This window comes from Cricetulus griseus, chromosome 3, assembly GCF_003668045.3.
Source record: "Cricetulus griseus strain 17A/GY chromosome 3, alternate assembly CriGri-PICRH-1.0, whole genome shotgun sequence".
Taxonomy (NCBI): domain Eukaryota; kingdom Metazoa; phylum Chordata; class Mammalia; order Rodentia; family Cricetidae; genus Cricetulus; species Cricetulus griseus.
The window spans coordinates 159,090,478-159,108,648 of record NC_048596.1 but is presented as its reverse complement, the minus strand read 5'-3'; the positions used below and the strand labels follow the sequence as shown (position 1 = coordinate 159,108,648).

General features: G+C 45.4%; 1 protein-coding gene across 1 annotated transcript in view; it reads left to right on the top strand.

Annotated features, from left to right (window-relative positions):
• Positions 1–13,443: 13,443 nt before the first annotated feature.
• Positions 13,444–18,171, top strand: part of Scoc (short coiled-coil protein) — a 25,469-nt gene continuing 20,741 nt past the window's right edge. Inside the window, exon 1 of the mRNA XM_035441665.1 lies at positions 13,444–13,510. Within this exon, the coding sequence (XP_035297556.1) occupies positions 13,444–13,510 (67 nt within the window). The remainder of the gene's footprint in view (positions 13,511–18,171) is intronic.

The window sequence follows — 18,171 nt, the reverse complement described above, 5'->3', positions numbered from 1 at the left end:
TGCACCTCAAGCAGAAACCCCTTTGAAGGTCACCTGGTCGGCCTGACCTCAAACACATGACCCTGGCCGTCAGGCAGGACCCCGGCCAATGGCAGCCAGCCACAACTCTGTATACTTGTAGTCCCACTCTCGGAATTCAGCTGGTCTCTGTCAAGGTTGGGGCTTTTGTCACCCTTTCTCCAGAATGGTGTCTCTCCATGTAGCCTCGCCCAGGGAGCCTTTCCCCTAAGCCCACTACAAGCATGCTGAGTGGATGTCATAACCACGACTTAGACAATGGAAAACAAACAAGAATAAAATCCAATACTCAAATGAAAGTAACACAACTTGAAATAAACCCGAATAGCAAAAAGGCTCCTGTCCAGGGGAGGGAGGGTGGGTCTGGCTGTGGGGCTGGGGATGCTGCTGGGTTGAAATCATGGAATCCTTGTGTGGGAGAACAAGAGAACCTGTGCTGTCTGCAGTCCTATACATGTCCAAGCAATTGTTAAAAGTGACCCCTTGTCTGTCATCGCGAGCAGAGATGCAACATCGAAAGATTCAGAGGGTTCTTGTGACGATCCTACTGAAGCTGCCACATCGGGCTCTAGGTGCACACACCTCACAGACCTTTCTGTTGGTTGTGTCCTCTCTGCGTCCACTGCCCCGGCAGCTCTCGCCCCCGCCCTGATTGCTAGTTACAAGTCTGGGAGCTCTGGATCTGCAGAGGTGCGGTTCTCCGGGTCTGAGGACGGAGGCAGATGTGCTGCTGGTGCAGGCGTCTCTAGTAGGGGAAGTGGCCATGGAGCTACAGGAAGAGACAACATGGCCGGAATCAGCCTTTCCAAACACAGAGGAGACCATGTCTGCCTGGACTCCGGACCCTTATCCTACAAAAGGACCCTTGCCCGGGTTAGGGTCCAGCGACAGCTCCTGCAAAGAGGAGCCTCTCCTGGATCCACAGAGCACTCCAGGTCCTGAGACCTCTCACAGGCTGCCAAGCACCTACCCTGAGGCTTCCTCCTCCTCCTCCTCCTTGGTGGCCACCTTTGCCAGCAACTGCATCTCGACATTGTGGACGCGGACCAGAAGGTCTGAGTAAGGCAGGTTCACAATCAAGTAGCACTTCAGCCGCTGCACAATGGGCAGGTGTTCGATCTTGCAAAAATCCTCAGGGAACTTGTCCAACCAGTATTCCAGGAGGGTACACAGGGTGCTGGCAGAAAGGGACAGACAGCACAGTCAGTGGCCTGGACTTTTATTTGCCACCCCACCCTGAGAGGGCTCTGAGCATGTGAGACCGCAAAGTGGAAGAGATCCAGTCCTTGTGAGGTCTGTGTGAGCAGGGAGCTCCACACACCCCTTCCTCGGGCTCTGATGGAGCATGCCATGGGCTGAGATGAGGGTAGAGTCTCCCAGGGGTACCAGAGGCCACAGGCATCCCCAATATCCCCCCTTGCAGGGACCATGCCCGGGCAGTTCTTCTCACCCTCCAGGCAACGCTTAGACCCCAGGATGGTAGTAGAGACCAGGAGGGTGAGACCCAAGCATAGGCAGGCCATCCCTTACCCTTAGAACCCACATGACCCCGCTCTGGAGAGCCCAGGAAACACTTCTCTCGTTACAAAGCCCACTTACTTCTTTACTTGTTCATCCTCTTCACAGGCGGTCCGGAAGGATGAGTATCTAGAGGAGACCAGGCAGGATGTCACCTGGAGAGTCCCAGGTCCCCCACCTAAAGGACAGACACCTGGGGGCACTGCTGATTCCTGGAGAGGAATCAAAGCCCAGAGCCTAGAAGTTCTGTCTGCTCTAAGAATCACTCGTTCCCCTGCATACAAGTAGGTGCTTCAAATACGTTTGTGCAGTGGGTGGGTGATCACAAACACCTCTAACCAGACACTCAGCGGACACAGGGTCCCTCCCTCCCATTACCCTCCACGGCTCTCCAGTCTGGACACAGCTCTCTTCGCTACTCCAACACAACTTCTAGGACCTCCTTTACAATGGAGAAGGGCTTTGACCCTGGCCTCAGAAAACCTGGGCCCCGGATAGAGAGCTTCTTGTATGTTCAGAGGACACCACACTCATTAGGCTCTCAGCTCCGGGCAGAGCCTGGAGGAAGCATTTTCTGACTTCATGCTGTTGGGTCCTGACAAGACCCTAGAAAATCAGAGTAGGCTCAGAGAAAGGCAGAGCGCTTCCCACAGCCAACAAGATCATGTGAGGCCTATGAGCTTGGAGGTGGACACTCACCGCTTGAACAGCATGTCCAGCACCTGCTGGGTGGTGAGAAACCTGTGGTATATGCAGAGGAAGACAAGGACAAAGCAGGTGTTTCCAGCCTGCAGGGACGTCACCAGGTGAGCCACCATCTCTTCCAGCGAGCCGAAGAGGGGCGTTCTACGGGACGCCTCCTTCAGGACCTTAGGGGCAGACTCCTTCCCGACCTGAGGAGAGATCAAGGTGGATGGCTCAGACAAGGACAGGACTGCGACCTTCTGACTGGCTGTCATCGTTCCAATGTCCATCGTTCCTGATGCTCTAGACTGCCAAACACCCAGATTGAAACTGGGGGAAACCTCTTGAGATTTCAGAGTGCACACCTGGTCTGTGTGGTCCTGGTCCTGGCTGTGCTGGCTGCACTGGGTGCGCTGGCTGTGCTGGCAGGGCTGGCTGCCCTGGCTGCGCTGGCTGCCCTGCCTGCCTAGGCTACCACGGCCGCCCTGGCTAACATGGCTAACCTGGGTCCCCGGGCTGCCCTGGCTGCCCAGCCTGCCCTGGCTGCACTGGCTGCTCTGGCTGCTCTGGCTGCCCTGGCTGTCCAGGCTACCACGGCTGCCCTGGCTAACATGGCTAACCTGGCTCCCAGGGCTGCCCTGGCTGCCCAGGCTGCCCTGGCTGCCCTGGCTGCCCTGGTTGCCCTGGCTCAAATTTGTATCTCTCCGGCCAAATGGCCAGAGGCCTTGGAGCCAGGAGTGTGCCCGGAATATCCAGGAACCACCATGGTCTCCACCACGGCCTCCACCACGGCCTCTGCTTGCATCTTCATTGAGGTCTGAGCCTCCTTCTCGAGTAATCCCAAGACAAGAAGAAAACATCCTTCTTTCTCTAGTGTCTCAAGACAAGTGAGCCTTCTGGTCTGTCTGTAAGCAGTTGGCTAGCTGGTTGCTGGGTCCCGCATTGTTAGGTCATGGCCAATGAAGTGAGGTCACTCCTGGGGTCCCCTACCTGAGTCTCCTGCTCACTAGATGCTTTCCCAAGAGTACCCAGGTCCCCTCCTGCCTCGCAGCTGCACTAGTCTACACCCTCACTTGGGAGCTTCCCATTCCACTGCTCCCAGGGTTGTCTGGGAACAGGCAGCACCTCAGCTTGGCACTCTGAGTCCCTATGGTTCACCTGCATCTCTTACCCTCATCCTCAACTCGACCCTAATCGAACTAGCACACCATAAACCCTAACCATGTTGCCTTGTCTCCATGCTACTTGGTGTGTGTTCTGAGTGAAATATGAGCCCCAAGACACGGTGGAGATTTTTCTTCAAGTTTTCAGATTTGTATTTTGTATTTTTCTGTTTTAAGACGGGGTTTCTTTGTATAGTCCTGGCTGAGCTGGAACTCACTCTGTGGATTCAGCTGGTCTTGAACTCACACAGAACCACCTGTGTACTGGGATTACAGTTGTACTCCCCCACCTCAACCCGGGGTGGGACATTTGTAGAGTTAATTAAAATCCTGTGCTCTGTTGACATGGAGTGCCATAGTGTTTCTTCTCCCTATCCTCCCTTTGGCTATGGTTTGATGGTTTCTGGTACAGGCTCCTGCAGCTCTATGTACCTAGGCACCACTAAGGTCACCTCCTCCATGCTGGATATTTTTTCAGCAAGCAAAACAGTGCAGGGAAAGACCAGAGAGAGAGAGAGAGAGAAAGAGAGAGAGAGAGAGAGGAGAGAGAGAGAGAGAGAGAGATCACTTCCAAAGGCCTGGAGCCTTCAGCAGCTCCTCCCTACTTCCCAACTTTCCCAAAGGCTGCTGACTCTCACCACTGCCCCCATTTGGAGGACAAGGACACAGCGGGTGAGAATACCAGTAGAAGAGTCAACTTCAGGGCACTGCGTTTAATGGGTTTTGGGTTTTTTTTTTTTTTTTTGATTTTCATTTTTTTAATTCATCTTTTTGTTTCATTTATTTTGCACATCAATTACAGTTTCTCCTCTCCCTTCCGTCCGGCTCCCCATCTCCCTAACCTCATTTCTAACACCACCCCACACATCCTCTCCTCAGAAAGGGTAAGTGTACCTGGCCCTGTGCTCATAGCAGACAGGGATCTCATGCATGACATTAGAGTTTGTCCTCATCGGCCCCTGACATGGGACTGCTATCCAGCTACAGGAGCCTGCACCTCAAGCAGAAACCCCTTTGAAGGTCACCTGGTCGGCCTGACCTCAAACACATGACCCTGGCCGTCAGGACCCCGGCCAATGGCAGCCAGCCACAACTCTGTGTACTTGTAGTCCCACTCTCGGAATTCAGCTGGTCTCTGTCAAGGCTGCGGCTTTTGTTTCCCTTTCTCCAGAATGGTGTCTCTCCATGTAGCCTCGCCCAGGGACCCTTTCCCCTAAGCCCACTACACGCATGCTGAGTGGATGTCATAACCACGACTTAGACAATGGAAAACAAACAAGAACAATTTATTAAAATCCAATACTCAAATGAAAGTAACACAACTTGAAATAAACCCAAATAGCAAAAAGGCTCCTGGCCAGGGGAGGGAGCGTGCGTCTGGCTTTGCGGCTGGGGATGCTCTGCGTTGAAATCATAGAGTCCTTCTGTGCGGAAACAAGACAACCTGTTGTGTACGCAGTCTTATACATTTGGACAGCCAGAGGTGTACCGGGTGCCCGGGCCATTCTCTATGGAAATATCTTGGTCGTATCTCAAGTTTGATTTTGAAAGAATCATTAGACTCCCTATGGGAAGTCCCATGCTGTCCAATGTAGACTGTAGTTCGGGAGTTTAGTCTCTCGGGAGGAGAGTACGGAGGGAGTACTGGGATTGGAAAGTAAAACATAAATTAATAACAAAAATTAAAAAAAAAGAAAAAAGTGTTTTCATGGTCATAGTGTCTCTTCATCGCAGTAAGAACCCTGAATAAGATCAGTGGTACATCTGTGTGTATTTCTTCATATGTATATTTATCGGTGCATTTCCCTTTTTGTCTTCATTGGTCCTGTGTATTTTTATGTGCAAATGCCTATGTACATACATATGTTCATATGTGTGTATGCATTCATATGTTGAGAGATGGTCAAACAAACCAAGTCTTTCTCTAGGCCCCGTTGAAAGTACACAAGGAACCTAGTTCTTTGTCCACCCTCAGATTGGACTTGGCAAGGACCGTTTGGGCTTGGGGTGGAGCCTCAAAGACTTAAGCTTTCAGTTCCTGAGAACTTGGCTTTTCCCTTTGACAAGACTGGAGTTATCAGTTCCATGGCTCTTTTTGTGACATATTTAAGGTATGGTATGTTTCCTTGTTTAACATTGCTTGGGTAACCTCCTATTCGTATGATATATTCCACTGATTCTGCCCATTTCTTTGCTCTGTATAGTTCACAAAGTGCTATACTTTTTTTTTTAATAATGAAAGGTTTTATTTTATTTTTTTCTTTCTTCATTTAAATTAGAAACAATCCTATTTTATATATCAATCCTAGTTCCCTTTCCCTCCCATTCTCCCGTGCCCGTCACCTACTCCCTATCTCCTCCGTCTTCTGCTCCATAGAAAAGGTGAGGCCTTCTATGGGGTATCATCAAAGTCTGTAGCATCATTTGGGACAGGGCCTGGGCCCTTCCCTGTGTGTCTAGGCTGAGATATTATCCCTCTGTGGGGAATGGGCTCCCAATATCCATTTGTGCACTATGCATAAATGCTGTTCCATTACCAGGGGCCCTATAGACTGCCCACGTGTTGGGGGCCTGGTTCCTTCTATTCTGGTTTCCACGCTGTCAGTCTGGGGTCCATGAGCTCCCCCTTGTTCAAGTCAGCTGTTTTTGTGGGTTTCCCCAGCATGGTCTTGGCCCTTTGCTCATCACTCATCTCTCTCTAAAACTGGATTCCAGGAATTTGGCTCATTGCTTAGCTGTGGGTCCTGCTTCTATTTATATCAGCTACTGGATGAAGGTTCTAGCATGGCATATAAGGTAGTCATCAATCTCATTATAGGGGAAGGGCATTTAAGGTAGCCTCTCGCCTATTGCTTAGATTCTTAGTTGGAGTCAACCTTGTAGATCTCTGGACATTTCCCTAGTGCCATATTTCTCATTAAGCCTATAATGGCTCCCTCTATTAAGGTATCTCTTTTCTTGTTCTATATTCTTCCCCCAACTCAATCTTCCTGTTCCCATATGTCTTTCTCCCTACTCCTCTTTTCCCCTTCTCTTTCTCCTAACTCCTTCTCCCCTCCCCCATGCTACTAGTTTGCTTAGGAAATCTTGTCCCTTTCCCCTTCTCCAGGGGACCATGTATGTCTCTCTTAGACGGTCTTCTTGGTTTCCTAGCTTCTCTGGAGTTATAGATTGTAGGCTGGTAATCTTTTGCTCTATGTCTAAAATCCATATATGAGTGAGTACGTACCATGTTTGTCTTTTTGTGACTGGGTTACCTCACTCAGGATTGTTTCTTCCATTTGCCTTCGAATTTCAAGATTCCATTGGTATTTTTTCTGCTGAGTAATACTTCGTTATGTAAATATACCACTTTTTTGTTATCCATTCTTTAGTTGAGGAGCATGTAGGTTGCTTCCAGGTTTTGGCTATTACAAATAATGCTGCTATGAACATAGTTGAACATATGTCCCTGTTGTATGAATGTGCATCCTTTGGGTATATGCGAGTGTAATTGCTGGATCTTGAGGTAGACTGATTCCCAATGTCCCTGAGGAACAGCCATACTAACTTCCAAAGTTTGCACTCCCACCAGCAGTGGAGTAGTGTTCCCCTTTCTCCACATCCTCTCCACCATAAACTGTCATTGGTGTTTTTGATTTTAGCCATTATGACAGGTGTAAGATGGTATCTCAGAGTTGTTTTGATTTGCATTTCCCTGATGGCTAAGGATGTTGAGCACTGTCTTAAGTGTCTTTCAGCCATTTTATATTCCTCTATTGAGAATTTTCTGTTTGGTTCTGGGACCCCACTTTTTAATTGGATTGTTTATTGTTTATGTGGCTAGCTTCTTGAGTTCCTTGCAAATTTTGGAACATCTGTCAGATGTGGGGTTGGTGAATATCTTTCTCCATTCTGTGGGCTGCTGTTTTGTCTTGTTGACTGTGTCCTTTGAATTACAGAAGCTTCTCAGTTTCAGGAGGTCCCATTTATTAATTGTCAATCTCAGTGTTTATGCTACTGGTGTTAAGTTCAGAAAGTGGTCTCCTGTACCAATTAATTCAAGGGTACCTCCTACTTTCTCTTCTAAGAGGTTCAGTGTGGCTGGATTTATGTTGAGGTCTTTGATCCATTGGGATATAAGTTTTGTGCATGGCGATAGATATGGATCTATCTTCAGTCTCCTTCACACCAGCATCCAGTTATGCCAGCACCATTTGCTGAAGATTCTTTCTTTTTTCCATTGTATAATTTTAGCTTCTTTGTCAAAAGTCAGGTGTTTGTGGGTGTTTGGGCTAATATCAGGGTTTTCAACTCAATTCCATTGGTCTACCTGTCTATTTTTGTGCCAATTCCAAGCTGTTTTCAAGACTATGTATGACTCTGTAATAGAGCTTGAAGTCAGGGATGGTGATGCCTCCAGAAGTTCCTTTATTGTACAGGGTTGTTTTGGCTATCCTGTGTCTTTTGTTTTTCCATATAGAGTTGAGAATTGTTCTTTCAGGGACTGTGAAGAATTGTGTTGGGATTTTGATGGGGAATGCATTGAATCTGTAGATTGCTTTTGGCAAGATTGCCACATTTACTATGTTGATCCTACCTATCCAAGAGCATAGGAGATCTTTCCATTTTCTGGTATCTTCTTTAATTTCTTTCTTTAAAGACTCACAGTTCTTCCTATACAGGTCTTTCTCGGTTTTTTGGTCAGTGTTTCCCCAAGATATTTTATGTTGTTAGTTACTATTGTGAAGGGTGATGTTTCTCTGACTTCTTTCTCAGCACATCTGTATATAGTAGGGCTACTGAATTTTTGAGTTAATCTTGTATCCTGCCACTTTGCTGAAGGTGTTTATCAGCTATAGGAGTTCACTGGTAGAGTTTTTCAGGTCACTTATGTAGACTATCATATCGTCTGCAAATAGTGAAAATTTGACTTCTTCCTTTCCAGTTTGTATTCTCTTGATCTTCTTTTGTTGTCTTAATGCTCTAGCTAGAACTTCAAGTATAATATTGAAGAGATATGGAGAGAGTGGACAGCCTTGTCTTGTTCCTGATTTTAGAGGGATGGTGTTGAGTTTCTCTCTGTTTAGTTTTGTTGGCTGTTGGTTTACTGTATATTACTTTTTATTATGTTTAGGTATTCTCCTGTTAACCCTGACCTTTTGAGGACCTTTATCATGAAGGGGTGTTGGATTTTGTCAAAGACTTTTTTAGCATCTAGTGAGATGATCATGCAGTTTTTCTTTTATTAATTTGTTTACATGGTGGATTACACTGATGGATTTTCATATGGTGAACCATCCCTGCATCCCTGGGATGAAGTCTACTTGTCATAGTAGATGATTTTTCTGATGTGTTCTTTGATTGTACTTGTCAGTATTTTTTTGAGTATTTTTGCATCAATGTTCATGAGGGATCTGTAATTCTCTTTCTTAGTTGTGTCTTTGTGTGGCTTGGGTATCAAAGTAATTGTAGCCTCGTAAAAAAGAGTTTGGCAATGTCCCTCCTGCTTCTATTGTGTGGAACAATTTGAGGCTTACTGATATTATCTTTTCTTTGAATTTCTGGTAGAATTCTGCATGGAAACCATCTGGCCCTGAGTATTTTTGGTTTGGAGACTTTGATGACTGCTTCTATTTCATTAGGGATTATAGGTCTATTTAAATTGCTTATCTGTTCTTGATTTAATTTTGGTGAATTACATACAGTGGGAAATTACCAATACAGAGCCAAGTGGAAATATAAGGATATTTAATAGAGAAAAGCCTTACTTACAGAGCAATCTGGCCAGCCGGCGTGGCAGCAGTTTGTACGAAAGCCCAAAAGTGAAACCGAAAGAGAGATGCAGTCCCCTTCAAGTCTCGCTCTACGTCACCCTGACCACGCCCTCACAAGCATGGTCAGGCACACCTGTAGCCAGCCCCTAAGTAGGTGTGGCTACAGCTTCCCCTACATATATATAATTATATATATAATTTGTCCATTTCCTTTAAAATATATATATATATATATATGTATATATATATATATATATATATACATATATATATATATATAATTTGTCCATTTCCTTTAAAATGTTCAAATTTTGTGGAGTACAGGTTTTCAAAGTATGACCTGGAGATTCTCTGGATTTCCTCATTGTCCATTGTTATGTCCCTTTTTTCATTTCTGATTTTGCTAATTTGCATGTTCTCTGTCTGCCTTTTGCTTAGTTTGGATAAAGGTTTGTCCATATTGTTGATTTTCTAGAAGAACCAACTCTTTGTTGCATTGATTGTTTGTATTGTTTTCTTTGTTTCTACTTTATTGATTTCAGCCTTCAATTTGATTATTTCCTGGTGTCTACTCCTCCAGGGTGAGTTCACTTCTTTTTGTTCTAGAGCTTTCAGTTTTGTTGTTAATTCTCTAGTGTGACTATTCTCAATTTTCTTCATGTGGGCACTTAGTGGTATGAACTTCCCTCTTAGCACTGCTTTCAAAGTGTCTCATAAGTTTGGGTATGTTGTGTCTTCATTCTCATTGAATAAGAAGTCTTTGATTCCTTTTTTATTTCTTCCTTAACCCAGGAATGGTGCAATTGGGCATTATTCAATTTCCATGAGTTTGTAGGGTTTCTGCAATTTGTGTTGTTGCTGAATTAATTCTAACTTTAAAGCATGGTGATCTGATAGGACACAGGGGTTTATTCCAATTTTTTTTTTTTTTGTATCTGTGGAAGTTTGCTATGTTGCCCAGCATGTGGTCAATTTTAGAGAAGGTTCCATGTGACCCTAAGAATAAGGTATATTCTTTTGTGTTTGGATGGAATGTTCTAAAGATGTCTGTTAAACCCAATTGGGTCATAACTTCTGTTAGTTCCTTTGTTTCTTTGTTAAGTTTCTGTCTGGTAGTCCTGTCTCTCGGCGAGTGTTAAAGTCTCCCACTATAAGTGTGTGAGGTTTTATGTGTGATTTGAGTTTTAGTAATGTTTCTTTTATGAATGTGGATGCCTTTGTATTTGGGGCATAGATGATCAGAATTGAGACTTCATCTTGATGGATTTTTCCTGTGATGAGTATGATTGATTGACTGATTTTAGTTAGTTTGAAGTCTAATTTGCTAGATATTAGAATTGTTACACCCACTTGTTTCTTAAGTTCATTTGATTGGAAAATCTTTTCCCAACCCTTAACTTTGAGGTGCAGTCTGTCTTTCAAGTGGAGATGTGTTTTTTTGTATGCAGAAGGATGGATTCTGTCTTCGTATCCATTCTGTTAGTCTGTGTCTTTTTATAGACAAGTTAAGACCATTAGTATTGAGGGATATTAATGTCCATTGATTGTTAATTCTTGTTTGTTTTGGATGTGTTGTTGTTGTTGGTATTGTGTGTGGATTTATCCCCCATTTTTCTTTTGGCTGTTGGAAAAATGGGATTATCTATTGCCTATGCTTTTGTGAGTGTAGTTAACTTCCTTGGGTTGGCGTTTTCCTTCCAGAACTTTCTGTAGGACTGGATTAGCGGATATATATTGTTTCAATCTGGTTTTGTCATGGAATATCTTGTTTTCTCCATCTATAGTGATTGAATGCTTTGCTGGGTATAGTAGTCTGGCCTGGCATCCGTGGTCTCTTAGTGTTGGTAAAATATCTATTCAGGTCCTTCAGGCTTTCAGAGTTTCCATGGAGAAGTCAGGTGTAATTCTCATAGGTTTGCCTTTATATGTTACTTGGCCTTTTTCCTTAGCTGCTCTTAATATTCTTTCTTTATTCTGTATGTTTGGGGTTTTGATTATTATGTGGTGAAGGAACTTTTTTTAGTGGCCCACTCTATTTGATGTTCTTATACTTTCATTGGCATGTCTCTCTTTAGGTTGGGAAAGTTTTCTTCTATGATTTTGTTGAATATGTTTCCTGCACCTTTGAGGTGGGTTTCTTCACCTTCTTCTATACCTATTATTCTTAGGTTTGGCCTTTACACAGTGCCCCATATTTCCTGGATTATTTGTGTTGGGATTTATTGGACTTAAGATTTTCTTTGGTCACTAAATCTATTTCTCCTAGTGTATTTTCACTGCTTGGGATTCTGTCTTCCATCTCTTGTAGTCTTTTGGTTATGCTTGCATCTGTAATTCCTGATCATTTACCCAGCTTTCCTATTTCCAGCATCCCTCAGACTGTGTTTTTTAAATTGTCTCTATTTCAGCTTTCAAGCCTTGTACTGTTTGAATTGTTTCATTCACTTGTTTGGTTGTTTTTTTTCTCTTGCCTTTCCTTGCTTTCTTTAAGAGATTTGTTTATTTATTGCAATTTTTGGTTTGTCTTTTCCTCCACTTCTTGAATTTTTGTTTGTTTTTTCTTCCATTTCTTTTCTCATTTCCTCTTTGAGGGTCTCTATCATCTTCATAAACTTGTTTTTAGGGTCGTTCTCTTCTGCTTCATCTATGTTGGGATGTTCAGGTTTGCTGGTGTGGAGTTCCTAGACTCTGGTGACATCATATTGATCTTTCTGTTGTTGAACATGTTCTTATACTGTTGTCTTCCCATCCCTTCTTCCAGTGTGTGCTGGTGGGGGTCTCTCCCTCTCTTGTTGGGTTTGGGCCCAAGGTTCTCTTCGGGTGGGTACAAACAGGTCCAATACTCTGATGGCTCTTCTCTTCCCATGGGTGGAGGCAGGACTAGCACCTTGAAGTTGGCAGACTCTTGATGATCTGGTCTGCAGGCATGGGTTCTCCCATGTGCAGTCCCCAGGCCTCAGGAGAGGTGGCTCTGAGCAAGGCACCGGGAGGTGGGCCAGAAACAGGCCCATGCTTACCTCCTCAAGTGGGTAGAGGTGGGACACAAGTTTTTATTTTTTTATTTTACACCCCAGCTGGAGTTTTCCCTCTGTCCTCTCCTCCCAGTCCCTCTCCACTTCCTCTATGCCTCCCCTACACCCTGCTATCTTCTCCTCCCCTGTTTCTCTTCAGAAAGGGGCAGGTTTCTTATTAATATCAACAAAACATGGCATATCAAGTTGCAGTAAGACTAAGCACCTCGTCTGTATTAAGACTGGGCAAGGTGACCCAGTATGAGGAGCAGGGTCCCCAAAGCCAGTAAAATAATCAGAGACAGCCCTTGCTTCCACTGTTAGGAGTCCCACAAGAAGACCAAGCTACCCAACTGTCACATATATGCAGAAGGCCTAGTTCAGTCCCATGCAGGCTCCCTGGGCTGTTCCTTTGGGCTCAGGTTAATTGATTTTGTGGGTTTTCTTGTGATGTCCTTGACCCCTCTGACTCCTACAATCCTTCCTTCCTCTCTTTAGCAGGATTCCCTGAATTTGACCTAATCTTTGGTTGTAGGTCTGGATCTTTTTCCATCAGTTGCTGGATGAAGCCTCTCTAATGACAATTGAGCTCGGCACCAATCTATGAGTATAGCAGAATTTTATTAGGCATCATTACATTGACTTTTTTCCCCCTCCAGTCATGTTTGACTCCATCCTAGGTCTCTGGGCCATCCAGCCTCTGGATCCTGGCCTTCCAGGCAGTATCAGGGGTGTGCTCACTCTTATGGCATAGGTCTCAGGTTGAACCAGCCATTGCTTGGCCACTCCCACAATCTCTGTGTTACCCTTACCCCAGGTGCTACACTTCTTAAGTTTGCTTGGCATAAGACATAGCTTGAACAACATTCCCAACCCCAAAGTTCATATTCTCTGTCTTCGATCTCCTTATCTTCTGACCTCCTGGTCCTCTCTCTGAGAAGAATACCTGCTGGTCCAGGTCACATATATGGGTGCATGTTGATGTATTCACAAGTGCATGTAAATGTGTGTGTTCATATGCATGTGTTTGCATTCATAAACTGTCACTGGGGACTGAAGGCATGGAGCCACTGGAACCAGGTTACAGCAGCAGTGCCCGTCCGCATTGGGTGAAGTGCTGTAACTCTTTAACTTGGGTCTGGTTCCTGGTTGAGAATACAAAGCTCAAGTGGAGCAGAGAGTGGCTGACAAGGGTGGAGGTCAGATAACACCTGCTGGCTGCTTATTAATGATTCAACAAGGGTGAGAGCATAGGGCAACTGCCACTCTGTGCAGGCAGTGCTCATGAACAAGATGGACGGGTTGAGTACAGAGGAGGAAGATGGCATGTTCACCAGCATCTCTTTGGCAAATGACACAGGTAAGGAAGGTGTGGATGGAGGCTCAGACAGTTCTGTGACTGCTAGGTGGTTGAAATAGAATCTTTACTATAATGGCAAAACATACTTGTTGGAGAAGATTTGAAAAACATATAGCTACAAACATCAGTTTTTATTAAAGGCAGTTTTTCTTCTTCCTTTTAAATTGATAGACAAAGTCCCTGTGGCTGTGTTAGATGGACTTTTTAAAAATAAATCAACAAACAAAAATATAGAGTGTTTATTTTCTAGTTCAGGAAACATGACCCCAAAGTTGTTGATAAATCTATAGTATTGTTAATATTCTTTTGTTCATTTCTTTTCGACTTTATCAAATAGTTTTTTTTTTTTTTCTGAAAAATGACCTAGAATATGCTCCAGCTAGCTTTAAGGCTTGTGTCAGAAATGTTTAGTTTTAAGCAAGGACAAAATTTGTTGAATTTAACATGGGAGAAGGGAACCCAGAATGTCACTCATCCAACATATCAGAGAAAACAGACACTGCTGTACTGCAAATTGCCGGAGTTCTCCAGAACCACAAGCCCACAAGTGTGCATGCATGCCTGTGTGCGTGTGTGCGTGCCTGCATGTATGCGTGTGTGTGTGTGTGTGTGTGTGTGTGTGTGTGTGTGTGCCCTTATGCCCTTGTGTTTGTGTGATGGTTTTTGAAATCCCTGTAGCACAGTCATTGTAAGAAGCTAAGCCTGGCTTATTTCACTCAACACGGTGACCTCCAAGCTCAACCATGCAACCATGTTCACACAGCTGGTAGGATCTTCTTCCCTTCTCAGGATGAACACTATTTCATTATTAATGTGTGCCATCCTAATTAATTTGGCTGTCAGCAGTCCCAGGTGTTAACTTGTCCTCCATCTCCCAGATCCATTCTCTCAGTTCTGCATACTAATCCAGGTAAACACAATCCTTTCAGCTGTCCTTCCTGGTCTAACTATTACACTTCACTCTTGGTGTCTGCCCCCTCCATCCCTGTTGGCTGAAGTTCAGCACATTGAGTTGTTATTCAGTTTCTATTTCCTGGCTCCATCTGTCCTTCAGTGTCATTTCCTGCCACATTATATGGGCTCAGTGGGAGACACTTAGTGTTCCCTGTACACAGTACCTATTTCATGTCTCTAGGCTCTGAGTGGTTCCTCTCATTGCTTAAAAGAATACCACCTGCCTCTGTCTTCCCCTTTCTCTTAAGCTCGCTCTCAGGCAGCACCTCCTCCAGAAAGCCCTCCTTGATCTCCTCCGCCTGGCTGCTTTCCTCTTGTCTCCTTAAGGACCTTGCATGCACCTTATCAGGATTGCTGAGTAGCATTGTGATAGCCCTGGCAACCTGCCAGGATCTGGTCAACCTGCCAGGATCTTGCCCCACCTGTGAGATAACCCTCTAGGCATGTCCAGGAGGGAGTTTCTAGACAAGGTTAACTGAGATGGGAAACCCACGCTGGGTGGCAGCATTCCACAGGCTGGAGGGCCAGGCTGAGCAAAAAGGAGACAGTGAGCTGAGCAGGCATCTCTGCTTCCTGACTGCAGATGCCACACACTCTTCCTCCCTTTAGCTATTTCTCCTCAGGTATTTGCTCAGAACAGTAAGAAAAGTAACCACTATAAGCATATTGTATACACACGTGATGTACATTGTATCCCCCGCAACAGGACTGTGGGCATCTAGAAGACATCACCGGGCTGTACAAGTCTGTCCCTCAGGCATGTAGCACAGTGCCTGGCGCATGATGGGTACATGTGTCTGCCACAAAATTCAGACTGGATTCCTGGGTGTGTTCTCACCCAGTTGAGAAGAAGTTAGGCAGGCCACCATTCTCAATTATTTCTTCTTCTTCTTTTTTTTTTTTTTTTTTTGAGCTTCTCTCCTATGCTTACTTTTGGATCAGTTTGGTTCTGCTTTCAGGAAATATTGAGTGTCTACTCTCATCAGTGGATGGGACCCACTTAGCTGGAGAGCTGGCTCTGCGTGGCGGCAGGGAGGGCCTGTGCTCTGGAGTAGGACATGCCAGAATTTGACTCTGAGGCTCTGAGCACAGTGCAGCTCTTCAGATGTAAAGTGACCCTAGGAAAACGCCTCAGAATCCCTTTGAATCAGTGTGTCACTCAGCAAGTACATTTCAGCTCCTCTGCTCCCACTTCAAGGAGCTCCCAGCAAAGTTCCCCAGTTCTCATGGTAACTGCGGTGTGGTGTGGACACTGTGCTGCACTGTAAGCCTGGACTGGGTGTTGCCTGGTCCTGATAAGGAGGCTTGGGGAGGGACAGAGGAAAGGGGTACGTGCTCTTCACACAGGAGGACAGTTCTTTTCTCACAGTCTCCTTTCCTCTGTCCATCACCACCCTCAGTGCCCTTCCTCTGCCTTCCTTGACACCTCAACCTGCTTTCTGAAACCTCTCTTGAATCATATTCAAAGCTGCTTATGGCATCAGCCAGTTAGCCCCCAGTGCCAGGTTGTACTGTGCTTCTCAGACAGTGGCACAATTGCTAGGTGCTTTTTATTCCCTGCTGCTTCCTGCCACCACGCAGAAAGAGCTGCTTTAGCTCCTCATGACTGCTCAAATGGCCCGGGTTTGAAAAGCTTTCAGAAGCCCACCTGCTGTCCGCTTGGCCAAGCAGACCAGACATTAAAGTTCCAAGGAAAAGGTACCAAGGGTCTGGGTTCCTTTTCATCTCCTCTGCCATTATAATATGAGCTAAAGAGGGATAGATTTGTGGCTGCCCAGCCTAGAGAAATCCTGAGCCCTAACAAGAGTCCTGCTCACAAAGAGGCCTTTCTTTTCTGGTGCTAATGAAGGAACCAGCTTCCCTTTTGGCAGCCATAACGGCTGAACACGTGCTTCTATGACCTTGCCCTAGACACTAGAAAGTCAGATTCCTGTCTCGTGACAAGGAACCAATCGGGAGTTAGCTGGTGGTGCTATGCTTTATGGCTCTGGGTGTGCTTTATGGACAAGCGCACAGCAATGACGTAGAGAGCATAGCAACCACCCTGGGAGGGCCTATGGGCCATAACAACCAGTTGACCAATCAACACAGGGCAAGCCCTCCAAGCCTGGAGGCACACCAATCGTGAGCCTGTGCGTACCCCTAGACACTCCCCTTACGCTGCCCTATAAGATCTTTCGGGAGCCCCTAGGAGCTCTCTTTGCTAGCCATCCGCCATGGTGGGTGGGTCAAAGACCCGAGCTAACATGGGGTTAGCTCATTAAACTACAATAAAGCCTCATGCAATTTGCATCAAGCTTTCACCTCCATTCTGTGATTGGGGTGGCCTCGGTCCTGGGCTAAGGTTCTGGAAGCCTCAGCTTTCCGAGGGTCTTACACTAACAGGGTCCCGAATTTGCAGCCAGCATGTCACTCCCATGTCTGTAGTGTGGCTGTAAACAGCTTTGCTGGGTTACAATGGACATCCTGGGAGTCAACTATGCGGAGGAAAGTTTTGAAGTGGACATATTACTGACCAAGTACTTAAAGGTGTGGAGAATGCCTTCCATGTGTGTACACATGCACACAGGTGTGTGGCAGGGTGCGATGCTGTCCAGAATTAGTGGAACTCCGGCGTGTTGTGTCTGTTTATACTCCATTGTGAATTTGGCTTGAACAGTAACTTAAAAGATTATTCAGGGAGCCAGGGAGACAGCTCAGTCAGTAAAGTGAATGCTGTCTGTGTAGTTGTTAGTTTTTGGTTAACTTGACACAAAAAGAGTCACCTGAGAAGGGGGAACCTCAACTGAGGAACTAACTGCCTCCATCCTAGTGTTCATTATGAACCCTCAACTGAGACACAAAGGGTCTTCTGACAGCCAGCAGAGTGGGATCCGGAGAGCCTTCTGCTCTGCTTTCTGCCTGAATGTGTGCATGGATGGCTCCTTTTGTTTTTATCTTGAGCGATGTGGAAGCAGTTAGGAGTAGCTTATGTGTTTTTCCGTCCCTACAGAGGACCTTCACTACCTCTCGGGCATACAAAGGGCTCTGCTTATCACCTTTTTTTTTTTTTTTTGCAGATTTTTTTATTTGAATTAGAAACAAGATTGTTTTACATGACAATCCCAGTTCTCTCTCCATCCCCTCCCCCTTACCACCCCCTCAACTAAAACCCTACCTATCACATATCCTTTCTTCTGCTAATCACTCTTCTGTGTTAACATTTAGTGTGGGCTCCCCCAGCATCACCATCAAGGTCATGCTAAGTACTCAGAAAGCTTCCTTTGCTTAAAATAAAAATTACAAGATTTTAACCATGTTTCTTATCACTTTAATATTCTTTTGAAGTTCTAAGTGGCTTGCACTCCCTGCAACTTCAAAGCCCCTTAAGCAGCACCTGCTGGTGGATTTCTGTTCTTGTCTTGAGCCCTTTCACAGATATGATTCTCGCATCTGAGAGACTCTTCAGTTATTAGTGACCATTGATCTCAAAAAAGAAATTTCCCAGTGTTATTGTTTTGTTTAAAAAGAAGAAAAGAGAAATTGCTGAGACAGACATATTGACTATAAGTTTATTATAAGGCCCGACAGAATGGGGAGACTAAGAAGAGGAACAGGGGTAAATGGCTGACCGCCATGGCCGGTCGCCATAGAGAGAGAGAGCGGGGAAACAGAGAGACGGGAAAGCACATAGAGAGAGAGAGACAGGGGGAGAGAGAGAGAGACAG